Source organism: Leopardus geoffroyi, chromosome C2, assembly GCF_018350155.1.
Source record: "Leopardus geoffroyi isolate Oge1 chromosome C2, O.geoffroyi_Oge1_pat1.0, whole genome shotgun sequence".
NCBI classification, from domain to species: domain Eukaryota; kingdom Metazoa; phylum Chordata; class Mammalia; order Carnivora; family Felidae; genus Leopardus; species Leopardus geoffroyi.
Genome location: NC_059333.1, coordinates 128,540,595 through 128,564,301, shown reverse-complemented (window position 1 = coordinate 128,564,301; position 23,707 = coordinate 128,540,595). Strand labels below are relative to the sequence as shown.

Sequence of the window (23,707 nt, the reverse complement as noted above, 5' to 3'; positions counted from 1 at the left end):
ATTACTGCTTCAATTTCATTACTTGTAGTTGGTCTATCCAGATTTTCTATTTATGTGTGACTTAGTCTTGGAAGGTTGTGTGTTTCTAGGAATTTATCCATTCTAGGTTTTCCAGTTTGTTGGCATGTAATTGTTTGTGGTAGCCTTTTATGATCCTTTGTATTTTCTGTGGTGTCATTTGTAACTCTTTTATTTATTTTGTCCTTCTCTCTCTTTTGTTTTTTTTCTTATGAATATGGCTGGAGGTTTATCAGTTTTGCTTATCTTTTCAAAGAACCAGTTTTTAGTTTCATTGCTCTTTTCTGTTTTAAGTCTCTATTTCATGTATTTCCTCTGACCTTTATTATTTCTTCCTTCTACTAACTTTAGGCTTTGTTCTTCTTTTCCTAGTTCCTTTATGCGTAAAGTTAGATTGTTCATTTGAGATTTTTGTTTCTTGACTTAGGCCTCTATCTTTAAGAACTTCCCTCTTAAAACTACTTTTGATACATTGTTTCCATTTTCATTTGTTTCAAGGTATTTTTTTCTTCCAATTTTGTTGTTGTTGTTGTTGACCTGTTAGTTGTTTATAGCGTGTTGTTTAGTCTCCAGGTGTTTGTGTTTTTTCCAATTTTCTTCTTGCAGTCAATTTCTATCTTCATATTATTGGGGTCAGAAAAGATGCTTCATATGATTTCAATCTTATTGAATTTATTGTGGTTTGTTTTGTGGTTTAACATGTGGTCTGTCCTGGAGAATGTTCCATGTACACTCGAGAAGAGTGTATTTTGCAGTTTTTGGATGACATGTTTCGTTTATGTCTGTTAAATCCATCTGGTCTAATGTGTCCTTTAAAGCCAGTGTTTACTTACTGGTTTTCTGTCTGGCTAGTCTATTCATTCAGGTAGGGTGTTAAGGTCATCTACTATTTATTATATTACTGTCAGTTCTCTCTATGTCATTTAATCTTTTCCTTATTATGTAGGTGCACTAAGCATTTTATAATACAATATTTTATTTAATTTTCACGCTTAAGCTTTTCCTTTTTAAATATGACAAATCAACAAATGTATAGTAATAATGATTGCAAAGGAGTCCAGTCTACTATTAAATGTACCCTAATTTACGTAACCAATCCCTAATTATAGAACATGTAGTTTTTTTACTTTTTCAAAACTCTTGTAAATAGTGCTTGGTTGAATGTCTTTATATAAACATCTAGGAGAGTATGTCCATTTATATTCTTAAGAAATGGCCCTAGAAGTGAAATTGCTGCATCCGTGTAGTTGTCTTAAAGATTTTAATATATATTGGCAAAGTACTCTCTAAAGTTTTGTTGATACAGACTTTCACCAGCAGTGTTTGAGACTGTCCATTTCCTCACACTTTACCAATGTTGGGCACTATTATTTCTTTTAATTTCCCCTACTTCTAGACTTGTCTTTGCCAATCTTATAGGTGAAAAAATACGGTGTCTGATTATTTGTTTTTAATTTGCATTTCTTTAATTATGAATTAGGTTGAGCATTTTTTCATGTACTTGCAGGCATTTCCAGTTTTTGTAAATGTTTTATGTCCTCTGCCCATTTTTCTTTTAGTATATTTATATTTTACTATTTTGAAATAGCTCTTCATACATTACCTATATTATTAGCCCTTAGCCGTTTTGTTGCAATTGTGGATATTTTCCTATTTGACCTTAATTTTTGCCTAATAGTTTTTTTTTGGAAATACAGTTGTTTCATAAACAATTATTTAGAATTGCTTAGTTCTATTAATTTTTTCTTTAGGGTTTCTGTCTTTGATGTCATACTATAAAGCCTTATCTAAGCCAAGATTTCTTCTGCTTTATAATTTCTTTTTTATATATTTGATCTGAAAATTATTTTGTGACATGGTATTTGATACGCTAATTTTTTTTTTCTAAATGGTTATCCACATAATTTATTGACTGTTAGATTTTGAGAACTTGACAGAATGAATCTAAAATTGATGTGGAAAAATAAATGAATGGTACTAGGCAACATTTTTTAAAAAGAGGGTGATGTTCTATCAAATATTAAAAAATACAGTTGCTAAACAACATGACATTAGATACAATGATAGAATGATGGTTATATTTGCATAGGAAAGGATCCATTTAGTCACTGAAACATAAGGTTATTTCTGTGTGGAAGGCAAGCAATCACTGGCTGCTTTCTCTCTTGCCCATATACAAGTGTTGCAAGGAGATATTAAGGGAAATCTTAGAGAACATTAATAACATTAAAAAAATTAAAATATTAAACCAGCACAGAGTATAAAATATTTAGCCCATAAATGGTATGTGAGAAAAATAGAGGCTGCATTAAATATATATGTTTTCCTTTTGAAATATTTAGATGAGCTGTATGATATTGTACGAGTCAGTTCTAAATCCACTTTTCAATTATGTATGTGTGAGTATAAATGTAATATTTTTTAAAGCATCATATTTCTCTCACAACTTACAAAGAAAAGATGATCCTAACTCAAATGTTAATCCGTTGTCTAGGGAGAATTATCCGAGTTAATTAAATTGGCTCAGACCTACTGTTTTAAAGTTTGTGGTGACATAGACACGACAGTGATAAGAAGGTGTTACTGGGTGCGGTTCTCTTAATGGGCTCGTCAAGCTGCTACTTGGTGGAAATGCCGCAAGGCTGTGGCTGCGCTGACACGTTTGGAGTTGACACTGATGGGGAGGTTGGTGAAGATGGATCCCGCCGTGGCCATAGCTTCATACTGGGATCCTTTGGAAAATAAAAGGCCCTTGTTTCCCATGACACTGTTCTCAGGAATCTTGGCGGTCTGGGAGAGCCACACCCTTGAAGCACCAGGATTACAGACCCCAACCCAGCGAAGGATTTGACTGCAACCCTGGTTCCTAGCCCCTTCCTTACTCTTACACTTCAGCTGCACACCATCGGCTTTTATTTCCATCTCCCTGACAGAAATGGTCTTTTTAATTGTTTCTTTACTTTGAACACCTCTGCTGTGAGCTCTGTTGTTGAAATAATCCCACTCATTCCAATAGAATAGTTAGGATGCCAAATGTTAGATTAATAAGAGGAAGTTCTGGATTCTGGTTCAAAAACTTAATGGCAGTGGTTAGTGCAAAAAAAAAAACAGTTCAGAAATATATCAGCCTTCAGATACCTCTAACACTAGATATTTGAGAGAAATAATCATTACTTTAGAAGTGATTTATATGATTGCTTCTGACTGTTAGTATTGGAAGAGGTATTTTTGAGATATTCTAGTGTAGTTCTGTTCAGTGGAAATGAGAATTACATCTGTAACTTCAAATTTTCTTGGCAGTCACATTTAAAAAGTGAACAGAAAGAGGTGAAATTCATATATTTAACTCGGCATACCAAAAAAATATCATTGAAGCATTTACATTTTTTTTGTTGAATGAGTCTTTGAAATCCAGGATGTAGTTTACGGTTTGTGTTCATCTCCTTTCAGACTAGCCACAGTCCAGGTGCTCAGTGGCCACACGTGACTGGTGACTGCCATATTGGACTGCGCAGGCCAAGTGTGTTAACTCTAGTTGATGAAAATTGAGACTTTGTACTGGAATGATTAGGTACTTCTTACTGTGCTTAAACACTGTACTTGTGTGCGACTGAAATAGTGAATCAACAAAAGAAGGTGGGTCCTTGATTCCTTACAACTAAGAGATAGGTGAGTTTTTAAGTGTCAGATCTAGACTCACTGGTTAAAGTATAACTTAGTTAAATTGTGACTCCAGCCTTGAGTTTAAGAACTCAGATTTGAACTAAATAGTATTAAATAGCTATTGCAGTGTTAAAAAGACAGTGCTAGTGTTTTGCAATTACGAATTTTTTCATCCTGAGAGGCCATTTGGGCAGAGGTTTTCTAGCTGTGTTCTGCCAAGGCCGGGGGCTGCCGTGCAGTTTAAGGTGGGCTTGGGGAGGTTTGGCCATCTCAGCAAGTTGGGCCCCCTCGCTTTCCTCCTCACCCTCGTGACCCAGTCTCTTCAATTATTTATTCTGCGCAAGATTCTGTAGAAGAGTTTCCCTTGAGGAAAAAAAAAAGTTTATATTGTATTTTAAAAGTTTGGAAACTGTTGCATGCTTGGCAGTTGTTTTTACAGATCTAAAAATTCTTTGATATCCTTCTTTCACACTATTTTATGAATCTGGTAGAAAAAGGTTTTGGTTCTTTACGCTGGAATCTTGATCTATAATTTACACAAATACTATTTGTCTGTCTCTTTGCCTTTCTCCTTCCAGCCTTTCTCTGGCTTATGAGCATTATTGAGCATGTACTTGTGTGACTACAGTATAGGATTTTGGCCCTGTACAGTATACAATAAAATCTTTCATCTGTAGCATATTGATTTCTCAGCTGTCATTTCAGCTTAAATTAAAAAACATTTTTTTAATGTTTATTTTTGAGAGAGAGAGAGAGAGCAAGCGAGCATGAGCGGGGGAGGGGCAGAGAGAGAGGGAGACACAGAATCTGAAGCAGGCTCCACGCTCCGAGCTGAGCTGTCAGCACAGAGCCCGACACGGGGCTCGAACCCATGAACTGTGAGATCATGACCTGAGCTGAAGTCGGACACTTAACCACTGAGCCACCCAGGTGTCCCATCAGCTTAAATTTTTAAAATAAAATTGGATACCTTTACCTTTTAAAAATACTTACAATTAGGGAAGTTTGACTTACACAGATGAATTATGTCCATCTTCGGTATGTAGAGGAAGTACCTATCTGGATGCAGGGTTAACACTTGTGAAAACTAGAAAGTTGGGAACTACAAACCAGTATAGCTGGGATACATAGCTTAGGAATTACCTAAGTCTGCAGGAATTTTATACTGCAGGTCTGTGAGATAGTCACTAAAGTGGTGTTATTTGTATGTACCTCAGTAGGTAAATCACTAGAAGAAACTAATTTGAGTGCAGTATGTTTAGTGAAGTCTTTTAGCTCAGGGAATGTCTAAAAATTGGTGACAGAACCAGTCCTTTCTCTCCTCCAAGCACAGCACCTTTATCCTCGAGGAACAAAATTCCCCAGTTCCCTCTACCCCAAATTTAAACATTTTGTGGTCAGTTTGAATCATCTGAATATGCATGTTTGTAATGTATCTGAAAATATAGAATAATTAACTACATGCAGCATGTTCTAGGGTGGGGAGAGAGGAGAATTTGACCTGGAAATTTAAGATGTTTAGTGGTTAAAAAAATGTTTATGAGCTTCCATAAGAAATAAAATAATGCATTATAGTTTCTATTTCCTATGTTGTAAAGAGGAGAGAAATCCTGTTTTTGTATATGATGACTCGTAGATGCAGTTAAACTTCTGTGCAGTGGGTAGAATAATGCAGCTGTCTTTGCAGTAAATGGGTAGCATTTCTTCTCCTGAGGAATCCCTTTACTTTCTTAATTTTTTATTACCCCTTCTTCTCAAGATATTTATTATATAATTATTAAGACTTTATTTTTTTAATGATTCTTTAAAAATTTTTTTTAATGTTGGGGCGCCTGGGTGGCGCAGTCGGTTAAGCGTCAGACTTCAGCCAGGTCACGATCTCGCGGTCCGTGAGTTCGAGCCCCGCATCGGGCTCTGGGCTGATGGCTCAGAGCCTGGAGCCTGTTTCCGATTCTGTGTCTCCCTCTCTCTGACCCTCCCCCGTTCATGCTCTGTCTCTCTCTGTCCCAAAAATAAATAAACGTTGAAAAAAAAAATTTTTTTTTAAATAAAAAAAAAAATAAAAAAAATTTTTTTAATGTTTATTCATTTTTTGAGAAAGAGATGGAGACAGAGCGCGAGGGGAGGAGGGGCAGAGATAGAGAGAGACACAGAATCTGAAGCAGCTCCAGGCTCTGAGCTGTCAGCACAGAGCCTGATGTGGGGCTCAAACCTAAGGACTGAGAGATCATGACCTGAGCCAAAGTCGGACGTTTAACTGACTGAGCGCCTCCCCCCTGCCCCAGGTGCCCCAAGACTTTATTTTTTTAAAAGCAGTTTTAGATTTACAACAACATTAAGAGGGAGGTACAGAGATTTCCTGTATCGCCTCCTCCATTACCAACATCACTCACCAGCATGCTACATTTGTTACTAAGGATGAACTTACATTCACACATCCTGGTCACCCAAAGTCCATAGTTTACTTCAGGGTTTATTCTTGATGTGTATGGCCTATGGGTTTGTACAAATGTGTAATGACATATACCGTCATTGTAATAGCATACAGAGTATTTTCACTGCCATAAAATCCCTCTGTGCTCTGCCTATTCATCTCTCCCCTCCCTCCACATCTCCATAATCACTGATAATGTTTATTGTCTATATAGTTCTGCTTTTTCAAGAATGTCATATAATTGGAATCATATAGTATGTAGCCTTTTGAGACTGGCTTCTTTTACTTAGTAATGTGCATTTAAAGTTCCTTCATGTCTTTTCATGTCTTGGTAGCTCATGTTTTTAGTGCTGAGTAATATTCTATTCTTTGGATATACCAAAGTTTATTTATCCACTCATCTACTAAAGGACATTTTGGTTGCTTCCAAGTTTTGGCATTTATAAATAAAACTGCTGTGAACATACATGTGCAGTTTGTTGTGAAAACAATGTTTTCAGCTTCTTTGGGTAGATGCCAAGAAATACAATTGTTGGATTGTGTGGTAAGAGTATATTAAATTTTGTAAGAAAACACTAAATTGCCTTCCAAAAAGTCTGTAACATTTTGCATTCATACCAGCAGTGTATGATAGGTCCTGGTGCTCTACATCCTCACCAGCTTTTGGTATCATCAGTGTTCCAGGTTTTGGTCATTCCAGTAGATGTATAATTATTGTATTAATATGCATTTCCCTGATGGCATCTAATGTAGATCACCATTTCATATGTTTATTTGCCTCTGTATATCTTTTTTGGTGAGATGCCTTTTCAGGTCTTTGGCCCATTTTTTAACAGGGTTGTTTGTTTCCTTATTCATAAGTTTTAAGAATTCTTACTCTAATTTCTCCCGGTCTATGGCTTGTCTTCTCATTCTCTTGATATTGTCTTTCACAGAGTGGAAGTATTCAGTTTTAATCAAGTTGAACTTATCAGTTCTTTCTTTCAGGGCTCATGTCTTTAGTGTTGTATTTAAAAAAACATTCCTATACCCAAAGTTATCTAGGTTTTCTTCTATGCTATCTCCTAGGAGTTTTATAGTTTTGCATTTTACATTCACATCTTTGATCCATTTTGAGTTGATTTTTGTGACAGGTAGAAGGTCTTTGTCTAAACTTATTTTTTTGCTTGTGGATGTCCACTTGTCCCAGCACCATTTATTGAAGAAACTGTCTTTGTTCCATTGTATTGCCTTTGTTCCTTTGTCAAAGTTGAGTGGACCGTATTTATGGGGGTCCATTTCTGGACTCTGTATTCTGTTCCATTAAACTGTTTGTCTGTTTTTTCACTAGTACTATACTCTCTTGATAACCATAACTTTATAGTAAATCTTGAAGTCAGGTAGCATCAGTCCTCCAACTCTTTTCTTTTTCTTCAATATTGTTTTGGCTTGTCTGAGTCTTTTGCGTCTCCATATAAACTTTGGAATCAGTTTGTCAATATTCATAAAATAATTTGCTTGGATTTTGATTGTGATTGTGTTGAATCCATAGATCACATTGGGAAGAACTGACATCTTGACAATATTGAGCCCTCCTATCCATGAATATGGAATATCTCCCCGTTTATTTAGTTCTTCTTTGATTTAATTCATCAGAGTTTTGTAGTTTCCCTTATGCAAATCTTGTGCTTATTTTGTTATATTCATACTTTAATTTTTTCAAATGTTAATGTAAATAGTGTTGTGTTTTTTTTCACATGTTCATTGTTGGTATGTAGAAAAGTGACTGACTTTTGTGTATTAACCTTCTATCCTGCAACCTTGCTATAATTGCTTATTAATTCCAGGAAGGTTTTTTTTTTTCTTTTTTCTTTAGGTTTTTATTTTAATTCCAGTTGGTTAACGTACAGTGTTATATTAGTTTCAAGTGTACAACACAGTGATTCAACAATTCTGTGTATCACCTTGTGCTCCTCGTGACAAGTGCACTCCTTAATTCCCATCACATATTTAAGCCATCCCCCATCTTTCTCCCCTCTGTTAACCATCAGTTTTTATCTCTAATTAACAGTCTGTTTTTTGCTTTGTCTCTCTTTTTTCCCTTTACTCATTTGTTTTGTTTCTTAAATTGCACATATGATTGAAATTATATGATATTTGTCTTTCTCCGACTGACTTATTTCTCTTAGCATTATACTCTCTAGCTGCATCCATGTCATTGTAAATGGCAAGATTTCATTCTTTTTTATGGCTGAGTACTATTCCATGGTGTGTGTGTGTGTGTGTGTGTGTGTGTGTGTGTGTGTGTACACACCACATGTTCTTTATCCATTTATCAATCAGTGGATACTTGGGTTGCTTCCGTATCTTGGCTGTTGTAAATAATGCTGCTAGAAACATAGGGGTGCATGTATCCCTTTGAATTGGTATTTTTGTATTCTTTGGGTGAATATCCAGTAGTGTGATTACTGGATTGTAGGCCAGTTGTATTTTTAACTTTTTGAGGAATCTCCCAGGGGGTTTTTTGTTGTTGTCGATTCTTTCATATTTTCTACATAGATGACCATGTTATCCTTGAGCAAAGACAGCTTTATAGCTTCCTTCCCAATGTGTATACCTTTTATTAACTTTTCTTGCCTTATTGCAAGGATATCCAGTTGGTGTTGAAAAGGAGTAGTAAGAGGGGATATCCTTGCCTTGTATCTGATCTTAGTGAGAGGGCTTTGAGTTTCTCACTGTTAAGTATGATGTTAGCTGTACAGTTTTTGTAGATAGTCTTTATCAAATTGAGAAGGTTCCCCTCTATTCCCAGTTTTTATCATGAGAGATTTTTGTTGTTTTTTTTTTTGGGTCACGAATGGGTTATTATAAATGAACTATTATTTTATGTTTTTATGCAAGTACAACTGGGTTTTATTTTAGTCTTCCTTATTCATCATTTATTCTTTTATTGTTTCACTTTTATCTATTGGTAACCTGTGTTTCTAGGCTCAGCTTGCCAATCGGAAACAGAAATTAGAGTCTGTGGAGCTGTCCAGCCAGTCAGAAATTCAGCATCTGAGCAGTAAGCTGGAGCGGGCCAATGACACTATCTGTGCCAATGAGTTGGAAATAGAGCGCCTCACCATGAGGATCAATGACTTAGTGGGAACCAATATGAATGTTATACAAGAGCAGCGGCAAAAGGAAGAAAAATTAAGGGAATCTGAAAAACTGTTAGAGGTGTGTTTTAAAATTACTTGCATTGCGGGGGGGAGCACCTGGGTGGCTCAGTCTGTTAAGCATCTGAATCTTGGTATCAGCCCTGGTCAGGATCTCACAGTTTTGTGAGTTCGAACTCTGCTTTGGGCTCTATGCTGACAGTGTGGAGCCTGTTTGGGATTATTTCTCTCCCTCTCTCTGTCCCTCCCTTGCTCAATGCTTTCTCACTATCTCTCAAAATAAATAAATAAAATGTGTGTATGCATGTTTTTAAGAGAAAATAATTAACCTCGAACTAGGTTCCAGAATCCATGGTTTCTTTCTTACTCTGCTGCCAGCGGATCAGACATTGATAGCTTTATGAATATGGTACCTGTTATAGTCTGACTCCCTGGCTTCCTTTCCTCATGAAATAGAAAAATTGTAATAACACCTGATTTTTTTCCTGAGCATTTTTCAGATTCTCCAGGAAGAAAAGAGGGAACTGAAGGCAGTTCTTCAGTCTCAAGAAAATTTCATCCATGAGGAAAGAATGCAGAAGGAGAAGCTACAAGCAAAATTAAAGCCAACTGACAGTCAACACACAGTACAGGCTGTGAGGTATATTTAATCCTAAATATTAATTGTAGCCATTTGGTTGTTTGGCATTGAGCACCAGTTTTAATACTGCATATTCATAATTTTGTGTTTGATCACATTATGGGTTTTCCTATTCAGTTTTAATTTCTGAGTTAAGTTTTTATGGTGTTATAAAATTTTGTGTGGTTAGTTTTTTTCTGCCTCCAGTTTGGGTCCTTAACCAAAAGACTGTAATGTTTAGAAAGTTAGAAAGTGCTTGGTTAATCTGTAGCCTTGGTGAAACTCCAAATGTGAAAGGAATTAGAGTCCACGTCCCCTGGGAAGCCTCCATTCCTTGGTAAAATAGGTCATGATTTGTAGCTGCTTATCCACATCATTAATAAGCCAGCTATTGAGATAGCCCTTCTTAAAAAAAATCCTAAAACTCATTTCTATATATGAATTATTGCCATGAGGTTTGTAATAGAAAGTAATAGAGGAACTATGCTCCTGATTTAAGTCTGGTACACATTTCTATTCTTTACAGAACTTTCCTGTAACTTTTTAGTTTCTTTGGTTCAACGTATCAAGTGGAAACAAAATTTTTGTTTTTTTTGTCTTTTTCCCTTGAAAAACAGGCCAAATCCCAGTTGAGAAAGGAGTAAACTGCTGCCGACTTCTTTGAGAAGAATCATCTCTTCCTTCTTTACTCTCCCAAATGTTCTCTTTGTAAAGCAGGAATCAAGCTGAAGAGTTCTAAAGAGTTTCATTACCAAAAACAGTTGAGAAATATGAACTGATTGTGCATTGTTTATTTGCAAAGATCAGAAACCTTCAACAGTCCTCTTGTGTCCTTCGTTAGGTCGCCAGACGAGCCGCAGGCAGAAAGGAGGTACACCTCGCAAGGGCAGGAGGACTTGGGCAACGTGCTATCTCAGCTGGATCTCACCCACAATAGTGAAGAACTTCTGCAGGCAGAGGTGACTCGTTTGGAAGGCAGGTAGATAATTATATACCCTTTCAAGAATGTTCACGTTGTTAAAAATGATTTTTGATCATCATATTGAGAAACTAATATAACAGTCTTATTGAAAAAATAAGGTTTTTTTCTCTAGTTTCCACAAATAAGCTAACTTCTTATTTCAGTGAGAAAACAGAAGTAAGAAAAGGAGGGATTCTTGATTTTTCTCCCACCAAATCTACCGGTCTGCCTGCATCTGTGCCCTTATTCTGTTAGAGTGGATGAGTGGATGGATGACATGTCTGTCCCCTACCACTTCACTTGTGTCCTGTTTTTCTCTCTTTTACATCGTCAAGCTCTTCCTCTCTGCTCAATCATTCCCATGGGTATAAAGTAGACTTAGTATTTCCTGTGTTGGGAGAAAATGGAAACCCTTCTTGAATCCTGTATCCCTGTCAAGTCGTTTCCATATTTCTCTGTTCTCCTTCAGAGTCAGATCTGTCAGAAGAGTTGTCTGTACTGACGCACTAATCTTGATCTTGCGTTTCTCCCCATAGAATGCCTTCAGTTAGGCTCTACTGTCGAGCAGCCACCTCACTGGAGCTGCTCTCAGCGAGGCACCCTGGGCACGTGGCGCTCCTTCCTCCTATTCAGAAGTGCCCTTGGGTTGTTTCCTGGGTGCTGGTTGAAAACCTGATCTGTGCTGTAGCATGCCCATGCTTGCTTTGTTGTCATGCTTGTGAACTGTTTTTGTTTGTCATACCTCTAAACTTTGTGACTGGGAAGAGTTTGATATTTTGTGTGAAACATGAATCATGATCATTTGTACATGAGCACTTTCTGTATGTAAAAGATTTTAAACTGTACAAACTATTAGCCTTTAGGCAAAAAAAAAAAAACAACAAAAATATTGCCATTTTACCCTTTTGAGTAAAATATTTTTTTGTGTTTACTTTTATTTCTTTGGTTTTTGGAAACCACCAAGTATTTTCTTTACTTATTAAATATCATGTGTGCACATATGTATGTGTGCACACACATACACATAGTTTATGCTTTATTTCTTTTGCACCTTGGAATACTTAACATATTCTTGGTTATCATTATTGGGGTGTATGTGTACACTTTAGATTGAATAAAATAAAGGTTATTATTCTTTTTGACATTGGAACTAAAATTTACCTTCCTATCACAGATTTTCCATCGATGCACTTTTTAGTATTTTAGGTATGGTTTACCGTGCTCCCACAGGCTCTAAAGACTTACCTCATGTTTCTGACTTGCAGTGTGACCTTGGACCTGTAGCCTCTTTAAGCCCCCGTTTTCCCATCTCTAGCTAAGACAAGAGTATCTGTGATTCTTCTCTCTCTGCCTCAGTGTTTGACACACTGTACTTACATATGAGTACCAAATAAACAAGCATTCTACCACATTTAGAAGTAGGTAAACTTGAAATAAATGGACACAAACACCAGTGTTCAGTAATAAACAATGCCTTTAAAAATATTTTCTCTATCAAAGGCAAATTGAAAAAGGGACCCTTTTTTAGACAGTTTATTTATGTCATTCAGTTTGAACAAAATATTCCCTGAGAAAGGAGCAGAAGGATGTTATTAGCAGAAATGAGTGGTGAGATAACAGAGGCGTGGTGCCCTGAGGTTCTCATATCTGGTGAGGGGTTGATTCTTAAGTAAGGGTGACAGGTTGGAAACTGTTTAAAGAAGAGTATTTTTTAGGTAATCAATATGTGGGTTTCAGGATTTTTGCGTTACGTCTGTGATCATATTTTTGTCATGCACACAGCTTGGAGTCTGTGAGTGCAACATGTAAACAGCTGAGCCAAGAACTAATGGAAAAATATGAAGAACTGAAGAAGATGGAAGTATATAACAACGAGTACAGGGCAGAGATTAAGAAGGTAAAAATCTGCCTGCGTTTGCAAAGTTGTGTTTATAGACTGAGCTGGAGGTTGGGAGGTCATCGGAGTTATTTTTAATGAGAGAAAAATGCAGTACAAAGAGCCACTTGATATTCAGGATTAGCTATGCACCTGGAATGTGCTTCGGTAACGTCTTCGTCATCCTCAGGGATGCCGTAGAAATGTTTTTGAGATAATTGAAGCCTGTCCTTTTTGAATGCTATACTTTATTTTAAACATGTTTTGATGAAAAGCTTTCTAAAAGTTATACACTTTTTTGCTTGCTAAAAGATACTATATGAACTAGCATTTAATATTTTCTTACTGACTGGAGCTGGTTATGGCTGATTTTCCCATGCTGTGTGGTGTGGTTTTAATACCCTCACTGGCTGTTGAGGTATCAGAGCTGACTGTTTCTACACCGATGGGCCTTGGCTGTTACGTTTGTTGACTCGTATTTTTTGTTACTTATTTGAGATTACTTCTAGTTTCTTCCTCTTCCATTTCGTTTGTCTTCTGTGGACAAGGAAGCCATATAAACAAAGTTTTTAGTTTTGTACCTAAAGAGAATCACAGGTGTTGTCCTCTAAATAATGTGTGCATGGACTTTGACACTGGTTTTCAGCATTTGACTAACACATCTCTCCCTGATTTGCGATTAATAAATTATCATGGGTATAGCCATTAGACCTTCGGTGTAGACATACAACTTGGTAAATTGCTAATTTTTTGCAGACTTAAGGTAAAAATTCATGTCTTGAGGTAAGGTAAAAATTACCTTAATATTTTAACTATTAACATATCTGTCTATCTAATGTGCTTTGTCTTCATTTTTTATGCTTTCCTTTCTGTTTCTTTGTAGTTGAAAGAACAGATTCTGCAGGCTGAACAGAGTTACAGTTCTGCATTAGAAGGAATGAAGATGGAAATCTCTCAGCTGACTCGGGAGTTACACCAGCGAGACATCACTATTGCCTCCACTAAAAGCTCCTCCTCTGACATGGAAAAGCGACTCAAAGCAGAGATACAAAAGGCAGAAGAAAAAGCAGTAGAACATAAGGTGAAGCTGGAACAAAAACTCTCTTCATTTGAAGTGTTTTTGAAGACTGAATTGAGTACAGAGATAATTTCCATAGTATTTTTTTTAAATGTTTTAATGTTTATTTATTATTGACAAAGAGAGACAGAGCATGAGTGGGGGAGGGGCAGAGAGAGAGGGAGACACAGAATCTGAAACAGGCTCCAGGCTCTGAGCTGTCAGCACAGAGCCTGTCGTGGGGCTCAAACTCACGGACAGCGAGATCATGACCTGAGCTGAAGTCGGACGCTCAACCAACTGAGCCACCCAGGCGCCCCCCCCCCATAGTATTTTTTTTTTTTAATTTTTGTTTACCTTGAGAGAAAGAGTGTGAGCGGGGGAGGGGCAGAGAGAGAGAAAAGTGAGAATCCCAAGCACGAGTATGGGAGCACTGAACCTCGAGCCCGACTCGGGGCTTGCTCCCACGACCTGTGAGATCATGACCTGAGCCTATGTTAAGAGTTGGACCCTTGGGGTGCCTGGGAGGCTCCATTGGTTGAGCATCCAACTCTTGATTTCGGCTCAGGTCATGATCTTATGGTTCATGAGTTCAAGTTCTGCATCAGGCTCTGTGCTGACAGTGTGGAGCCTGCTTGGGATTCTTTGTCTCTCTCTCTCTCTCTCTGCCCCTCCCCTGCCCTCTCGCTCTCTAACTAAATAAATAAACTTAAAAAAATTGTTTAAAAAGTAGTCAGACACTTAACCGACTGAGCCACCTAGGTGCCTCTCCATAGTATTTAATTCAGCAAATTTGTATTAGACTCCTGCTTTGGGCTGAGGGTGTTCTGGTTAACAAGCATTCTGTGAGGATCAGTGGGGAGGTGAGAGTAACTAGAGTAGAGAGGCTGTGTCTCTTGTATCTGGTGAGAGTGCGATGTGTCTGCGTTGACAGACTAGAGCACACAAGGGATGGGACTGGGAAGCAGGAACTCCTGAAGGGCCCTGCCAGCTTGTGAAAGGTTTTAGTGTTCTCTTGAGGCCACTAGACAATGGCTGTAAGCGGGAGTCAAGGGTCTCTATGGTTGTCATATGGAGAGTGAGCGAGGAGGCAAAGAGACCACTATGGATACAGGAGTGACATGGTGGCCTGAGCAGTGGGCAAGGAAGGTAGAGGGAAATGGAGGAATTCTGAGGTACGTGGCTGGTAAAATCAACTGGGCTTTGTAGTTGCTTGGACCCAGAGGGCAAGTTAGAGTTAAGGGAGGATGTCACTCAGGATTGCAACATGGGCAATTGAGTAAAAGTGATGCTCTTTAGTGAAATAAAAGATGGGAGCAGATTGGGGCAGATACTGCATTTGTATGAAAGTTACACAAAATAGGGAAGCTGGTGGAGGGAACTGGTTTGAGATAAAGGCTGGACTTTCATATGGAAATATCTAATAGTTGATTTCACGGAAGGCTGGAGTTCAAGATTAAAATCGAGGTGAGGCATTTGGCTGTGGAAATCTCTGCATGGAGATGGCCTTTGAAACACCCTGAGAGACTGAGAAATTATGGGAAGAAAGCATAGAGATAAAGAGCTGAGACTGAACCAAACTTAGGAAACTACTCATTTAGGGTAAAAAGGTTTTGGAATAGAGCTGAGAAAAGAAGGGGATAAGGAGGGAAATGAGATAGTTTTCACAAAGGAAGCAGGAAACCAAGGAAGGCAGGAGTCTTTTCAAGTTGGAATGGCCAAGCAGACAACTTGAGGAGAATGAGGACTGAAGGTAAGTTACAGGCATGCCTCCTCATTTTGCACTTTGGTTTGAGCCCTGTGATAAGCAAATCTCTTGGTGCCATCTTTCCAACAGTATTTGCTCGTGTTTCTGTGTTACATTTTGGTAATTCTTGCAGTATTTCGTAAATGTTCTCATTATTATTATGTTTGTATGGTAATCTGTGATCAGTAATTATAACTTGCCAGAAGTTCAGGTGATGGTTAGCATCTTCTAGCAAAAAAAATATTTTATTTTCATTTTTTAAAAATAATTTATTTTTGAGAGAGAGAGCACACACATGAGCAGGGGAGGGGCAGAGAGAGAGGGAGAGAGAGAATCCCAACCAGGTTCCACACTGTCAGCTCAGAGGCAGATGTGGGGCTTGATCCTGTGAACTGATCCCATGAACTGTGAGATCATGACCTGAGCTGAAATCAAGAGTCAGAAGCTTGGGATTCCAAGAGGAGGGAAGATGGCGGCATAGGAGGACGCTGGGCTCACCGTGTGTCCTGCTGATCACTTAGATTCCACCCACACCTGCCTAAATAACTCAGAAAACCACCAGAAGACTAGCAGAACGGAGTCTCCGGAGCTAAGCGCAGACGAGAGGCCCACGGAAGAGGGTAGGAAGGGCGGCAAGGCGGTGCACACTACACGGACTGGCGGGAGAGAGCCGTGGCGGAGGGGCAGCCCGCCGGCCAAGCAGAGCCCCCGAGTCTGGCTTGCAAAAGCAGAGGGGCCGGATGGAGTGTGTTCGGACAGCAGTCAGGACTTAACATCTGGAAGGTTATAAGCTAACAGCTCTGCTCGGAGAGCGGGATGGCTGGAGGGCAACGGGAGAGAGAGTTGTTGAGCCCCGGACGACAGCTCAGCTTGGCAGGGAACAAAGGCGCTCGCCAGCGCCATCTCCCTTGCCCATCCCCCAGCCAAAATCCCAAAGGGAACCAGTTCCTGCTAGGGAACTTGCTGGCACTGCGCAAACACCCAATGCTGTGTTTCTGCGGATCCATCCCTCTGGCGGCGGGTCTGACTCCCTCCCGGTGCTGCAGGGCCCCTCCTGAAGCGGATCACCGAAGGAAAAGTGAGCTGAGCCTGCCCCTCCCGCCCCCGTGCACCTTGCCGATCCACCCCAGCTAATTTGCCAGATCCCCAGCACCACAAACCTGGCAGTGTGCAAGTAGCCCAGATGGGCCACACCACCCCACAGTGAATCCTGCTCTTAGGAGAGGGGAAGAGAAGGTACACACCTGTCTGACTGTGGCTCCAGCGGTGGGCTGGGGGCAGACATCAGGTCTGACTGCGGCCCCGCCCACCAACGCAAGTTATTCAAGACAGCACAGGGGAAGTGCCCTGCAGTTCCGCACCACTCCAGGGACTATCCAAAATGATGAAATGGAAGAATTCCCCTCAAAAGAATCTCCAGGAAACAACGACAGCTAACGAACTGATCAAAAAGGATTTAAACAATATAACAAAGTGAATTTAGAATAATAGTCATAAAATTAATCGCTGGGCTTGAAAACAGTATAGAGGACAGCAGAGAATCTATTGCTACAGAGATCAAGGGACTAAGGAACGGCCAGGAGGAGCTAAAAAATGCTATAAATAAGCTGCAAAATAAAATGGAGACAACCACAGCTCAGATTGAAGAGGCAGAAGAGAGAATAGGGGAATGAGAAGATAAAATTATGGAAAAAGAGGAAGCTGAGAAAAAGAGATAAAAAAATCCAGGAGTATGAGGGGAAAATTAGAGAACTAAGTGATGCACTAAAGAGAAATAATATACGCATAATTGGTATTCCAGAGGAGGAAGAGAGAGGGAAAGGTGCTGAAGGTGTATTTGAAGAAATCATAGCTGAGAACTTCTCTGATCTGGGGAAGGAAAAAGACATTGAAATCCAAGAGGCAGAGAGAACTCCCTTCAGATGTAACTTGAATCGATCTTCTGCACAACATATCACAGTGAAACTGGCAAAATACAAGGATAAAGAGAAAATTCTGAAAGCAGCTAGGGATAAACGTGCTCTAACATATAAAGGGAGACCGATAAGACTTGTGACTGATCTCTCTACTGAAACTTGGCAGAGCAGAAAGGAATGGCAGGAAATCTTCAATGTGATGAACAGAAAAAATATGCAGCCGAGAATCCTTTATCCAGCAAATCTGTCCTTTAGAATAGAAGGAGAGAGAAAGGTCTTCCCAAACAAACAAAAACTAAAGGAATTCATCACCACTAAACCAGCCCTACAAGAGATCCTAAGGGGGATCCTGTGAGACAAAGTACCAGAGACATCACTACAAGCATGAAACCTACAGACATCATAATGATCTTTCTATAATAACACTGAATGTAAATAGATTAAATGCTCCAACCAAAAGACATAGGGTATCAGAATGGATAAAAAAACAAGACCCATCTATTTGCTGTCTACAAGAGATTCATTTTAGACCTGAGGACACCTTCAACTTGAAAGTGAGGGGATGGAGAACTATCTATCATGCTACTGGAAGTCAAAAGAAAGCTGGAGTAGCCATACTTATATCAGACAAATTAGACTTTAAATTAAAGGCTGTAACAAGAGATGAAGAAGGACATTATATAATAATCACAGGGTCTATACATCAGGAAGAGCTAACAATTATAAATGTCTATGTGCCGAATATGGGAGCCCCCAAATATATAAAACAATTAATCACAAACATAAGCAACCTTATTGATAAGAACGTGGTATGCAGGGGACTTTAGTACCCCACTTACAACAATGGATAGATCATCTAGACACAGGATCAATAAAGAAACAAGGGCCCTGAATGATACATTGGAACAGATGGACTTGACAGATATATTTAGAACTCTGCATCCCAAAGCAACAGAATATACTTTCTTCTCGAGTGCACATGGAACATTCTCCAAGATCGATCACTTACTGGGTCACAAAACAACCCTTCATAAGTATACAAGAATTGAGATCATACCATGCATACTTTCAGACCACAATGCTATGAAGCTTGAAATCAACCACAGAAAACGTCTGGAAAACCTCCAACAACATGGAGGTTAAAGAACACCCTACTAAAGAATGAGTGGGTCAACCAGGCAATTAGAGAAGAAATTAAAAAATATATGGAAACAAACGAAAATGAAAATACAACAATCCAAATGCTTTTGGATGCAGCGAAGGCAGTCCTGAGAGGAAAATACATTGCAATCCAGGCCTATCTCAAGAAACAAGAAAAATCCCAAATACAAAATCTAACAGCACACCTAAAAGAAATAGAAGCAGAACAGCAAAGACACCCTAAACCCAGCAGAAGAAGAGAAATAATAAGGATCAGAGCAGAAATAAACATATAGAATCTAAAAAAACTGTAGAGCAGATCAACGAAACCAAGAGTTGGTTTTTTGAAAAAATAAAATTGATAAACGTCTAGCCAGGCTTCTCAAAAAGAAAAAGGGGATGACCCAAATAGATAAAATCATGAATGAAAATGGGATTATTACAACCAGTCCCTCAGAAACACAAGCAATTATCAGGGAATACTATGAAAAACTATATGCCAACAAACTGGACAACCTGGAAGAAATGGACAAATTCCTAAACACCCACACACTTCCAAAACTCAATCAGGAGGAAATAGAAAGCTTGAACAGACCCATAAGCAGGGAAGAAATTGAATCAGTTATCAAAAATCTCCCAACAAATAAGAGTCCAGGACCAGATGGCTTCCCACGGGAGTTCTACCAGACGTTTAAAGCAGAGATAATACCTGTCCTTCTCAAGCTATTCCAAAAAATAGAAAGGGAAAGAAAACTACCAGACTCATTCTATGAAGCCAGTATTACTTTGATTCCCAAACCAGACAGAGACCCAGTAAAAAAAAGAGAACTACAGGCCAATATCCCTGATGAATATGGATGCAAAAATTCTCAATAAGATACTAGCAAATCGAATTCAACAGCATATAAAAAGAATTATTCACCATGATCAAGTGGGATTCATTCCTGGGATGCAGGGCTGGTTCAATATTCGCACATCAATCAACGTGATACATCACCTTAATAAAAGAAAAGATAAGAACCATATGATCCTGTCAATCGATGCAGAAAAAGCATTTGACAAAATTCAGCATCCTTTCTTAATAACTCTCGAGAAAGTCGGGATAGAAGGAACATACTTAAACATCATAAAAGCCATTTATGAAAAGCCCACAGCTAACATCCTCAACGGGGAAAAACTGAGAGCTTTTTCCCTGAGATCAGGAACACGACAGGGATGTCCACTCTCACCGCTGTTGTTTAACATAGTGTTGGAAGTTCTAGCATCAGCAATCAGACAACAAAAGGAAATCAAAGGCATCAAAATTGGCAAAGATGAAGTTATGCTTTCACTTTTTGCAGATAACATGATATTATACATGGAAAATCCGATAGACTCCACCAAAAGTCTGCTAGAACTGATACATGAATTCAGTAAAGTTGCAGGATACAAAATCAATGTACAGAAATCAGTTGCATTCTTATACACTAATAATGAAGCAACAGAAAGACAAATAAAGAAACTGATCCCATTCACAATTGCACCAAGAAGCATAAAATACCTAGGAATAAATCTAACCAAAGATGTCAAAGATCTGTATGCTGAAAACTATAGAAAGCTTATGAAGGAAATTGAAGAAGATTTAAAGAAATGGAAAAACATTCCGTGCTCATGGGTTGGAAGAATAAATATTGTCAAAATGTCAATACCACCCAAAGCTATCTACACATTCAATGCAATCCCAATCAAAATTGCACCAGCATTCTTCTCGAAGCTAGAATAAGCAATCCTAAAATTCATATGGAACCACAAAAGGCCCCGAATAGCCAAAGTAATTTTGAAGAAGAAGACCAAAGCAGGAGGCATCACAATCCCAGACTTTAGCCTCTACTACAAAGCTGTAATCATCAAGACAGCCTGGTATTGGCACAAAAACAGACACATAGACCAATGGAATAGAATAGAAACCCCAGAACTAGACTCAAAAGTATGGCCAACTAATCTTTGGCAAAGCAGGAAAGAATATCCAATGGAAAAAAGACAGTCTCTTTAACAAATGGTGCTGGGAGAACTGGAGAGCAACATGCAGAAGGTTGAAACTAGACCACTTTCTCACACCATTCACAAAAATAAACTCAGAATGGATAAAGGACCTGAATGTGAGACAGGAAACCATCAAAACCCTAGAGGAGAAACCAGGAAAAGACCTCTCTGACCTCAGCTGTAGCAATTTTTTACTTGACACATCCCGAAAAGCAAGGGAATTAAAAGCAAAAATGAACTATTGGGACCTCATGAAGATAAAAATCTTCTGCACAGCAAAGGAAACAATCAACAAAACTAAAAGGCAACCAACGGAATGGGAAAAGATATTTGCAAATGACATATTGGACAAAGGGCTAGTGTCCAAAATCTATAAAGAGCTCACCAAACTCCACACCCGAAAAACAAATAATCCAGTGAAGAAATGGGCAGAAAACATGAATAGACACTTCTCTAAAGAAGACATTCGGATGGCCAACAGGCACATGAAAAGATGCTCAACATCGCTCTTCATCAGGGAAATACAAATCAAAACCACACTCAGATATCACCTCACGCCAGTCAGAGTGGCCAAAACGAACAAATCAGGAGACTATGGATGCTGGAGAGGATGCGGTGAAACAGGAACCCTCTTGCACTGTTGGTGGGAATGCAAACTGGTGCAGCCACTCTGGAAAACAGTGTGGAGGTTCCTCAAAAAATTAAAAATAGACCTACCCTATGACCCAGCAGTATAGCACTGCTAGGAATTTCCCCAAGAGATACAGGAGTACTGATGCATAGGGGCACTTGTACCCCAATGTTTATAGCAGCACTCTCAACAATAGCCAAATTATGGAAAGAGCCTAAATGTCCATCAACTGATGAATGGATAAAGAAATTGTGGTTTATATACACAATGGAGTACTACGTGGCAATGAGAAAGAATGAAATATGGCCCTTTGTGGCAATGTGGACGGAACTGGAGAGTGTTATGCTAAGTGAAATAAGCCATACAGAGAAAGACAGATACCATATGTTTTCACTCTTATGTGAATCCTGAGAAACTTAACAAGAACCCATGGGGGAGGGGAAGAAAAAAAAAAAAAAGAGGTTAGAGTGGGAGAGAGCCAAAGCATAAGAGACTCTTAAAAAATGAGAATAGGGGCGCCTGGGTGGCGCAGTCGGTTAAGCGTCCGACTTCAGCCAGGTCACGATCTCGCGGTCCATGAGTTCGAGCCCCACGTCAGGCTCTGGGCTGATGGCTCAGAGCCTGTAGCCTGTTTCCGATTCTGTGTCTCCCTCTCTCTCTGCCCCTCCCCTGTTCATGCTCTGTCTCTCTCTGTCCCAAAAATAAATAAACGTTGAAAAAAAAAATTAAAAAAAAAAATGAGAATAAACTCAGGGCTGGTGGGCTGGTGGGAGGGAGGGGAGGGCGGGTGATGGGTATTGAAGAGGGCATCTTTTGGGATGAGCACTGGGTGTTGTATGGGAACCAATTTGACAATAAATTTCATATATTTAAAAAAAAAAGTCGGAAGCTTAACCAGCTGAGCCACCCAGGTGCCCCAAAAAAGTCTTTTTAAATTAAAGTGTGTAAATTATATGCCCTGGGAAACCAGAATATTCATTTGACTCATTTTATTATGGTACTTGCTTTCTTGTGGTGCTCTGGAACTGAACCTGCACTATCCCTGAGGTGTGCCTATATTCTCTTGTGTACGGAGCACAGTCCATGTGATGTGGGAGGTAGAAGCCACATGAGAGGAGGCTGATGCTAGAGAGCGGGAGGGATTTACCAGTGAACTCGTTCATCTTTTTTTTTTTTTTTAACATTTATTCATTTTTGAGAGCTAGAGTGTGAGCGGGGGAGGGGCAGAGAAAGAGGGAGACAAAGAATCTGAAGTAGGCTCCAGGCTCTGAGCTGTCAGCACAGAGCCCGACGCAGGGCTCAAACTCATGGACCGGGAGATCATGACCTGAGCTGAAGTCGGACACTTAACTGACTGAGCCACCCAGGTGCCCCTTCTTAGAATATATTAAATGCATGCATGTTAATTCATCTTGACACACCTTTTTAAACAATTTTTTTAGGAAGATATTTATATACGTGTGTGTAGTGTATGTGTGCGAATGGAAAATGCGTCTTTACCTGATGAAAATTATGTATGGAAAACTTTTGTAAATGCATTTGATTTATTTGTTATGTTTGTTTTTTTCTGCTTTTCCCTTCTCAGGAGATTTTGGATCAGATGGAGTCACTCAAGTTAGAAAATCATCATCTTTCTGAAATGGTGATGAAATTGGAATTGGGTTTACATGAGGTACATAAATAGAAACTTAAGTCTTTTTCTGTTATCCAAGCCTTTTAAAGAAGTAGCTTTAAATATTGATGTTGTAAAGAGAGAGTTAAGATCAAACAATGGAATGCTCCTTCTGCAGAAACATTCTCAAAGAAGTCAAGACAATGATGGAAATGAGCAAAATATCACTCTCCACTTTAGCAATTGGAAGATTTTTTTTTTATTATGCATATGACAAAATATATATACAGTCTGTGTTCTTAATAGGGAGCGTGTAAAGTGCTCAGCATAGTGTCTGGAATGTAGAAAGTATGCAGTAAATGATTTGTTACATACTATTATTACTGTTGTAGGTACTATGTTCATAATATCTTGTCCTTATAAAGTATATCACCTTTTACATTATTTGGTTTTAATTTCTATAAGGTATAATTAATTTAGTCAAATATTCTAGAATCTTTTACATTCAAAGTATTTTAGTAGTGTAACAGACACAAGGATGGCTGAGGATTCTTGCCTTAGGAGATTGAAAGTAAACCAGTAAGGAGGGTAAGAAGTGTGTACCAGCTCCTGTGAAGCGGGCAGAATATGCTTACTTAACAGTGAGTTATAAACCCTGTGGATGTCCTTTTAGCTATTTTTTAATAAAATTCTTGTAATTTGCAAAATGACCCATCTGTTCTGACCCATCTCTTCTGACCCATCTCTTCTTGATGTTGGTCAAATGCCTGAAGATTGTAGAAATTCTTTTTTTCTGCACTTCCAGAGAGTGTGTGCCTTCAGAGATGTATGACTACACAGCCCCTATTTGCTATTAAGTAGTTTTAATTTC

At 38.8% G+C, this 23,707-nt stretch overlaps 1 protein-coding gene across 15 annotated transcripts in view; it reads left to right on the top strand.

Annotated features, from left to right (window-relative positions):
- CEP63 (centrosomal protein 63) overlaps window positions 1-23,707 on the top strand; it is a 63,627-nt gene that overhangs the window by 32,757 nt on the left and 7,163 nt on the right. For 14 of the 15 annotated variants that reach the window (XM_045503581.1, XM_045503570.1, XM_045503569.1 and 11 more), the window contains 6 exons: window positions 9,083-9,316; window positions 9,756-9,895; window positions 10,716-10,853; window positions 12,618-12,732; window positions 13,595-13,792; window positions 22,810-22,896. In XM_045503581.1, coding sequence (XP_045359537.1) covers window positions 9,083-9,316; window positions 9,756-9,895; window positions 10,716-10,853; window positions 12,618-12,732; window positions 13,595-13,792; window positions 22,810-22,896 — 912 coding nt within the window. Of the gene's footprint in view, window positions 1-9,082; window positions 9,317-9,755; window positions 9,896-10,715; window positions 10,854-12,617; window positions 12,733-13,594; window positions 13,793-22,809; window positions 22,897-23,397; window positions 23,547-23,707 lie in introns of those variants that run through there. The other variant, XM_045503575.1, reaches the window with a different exon arrangement.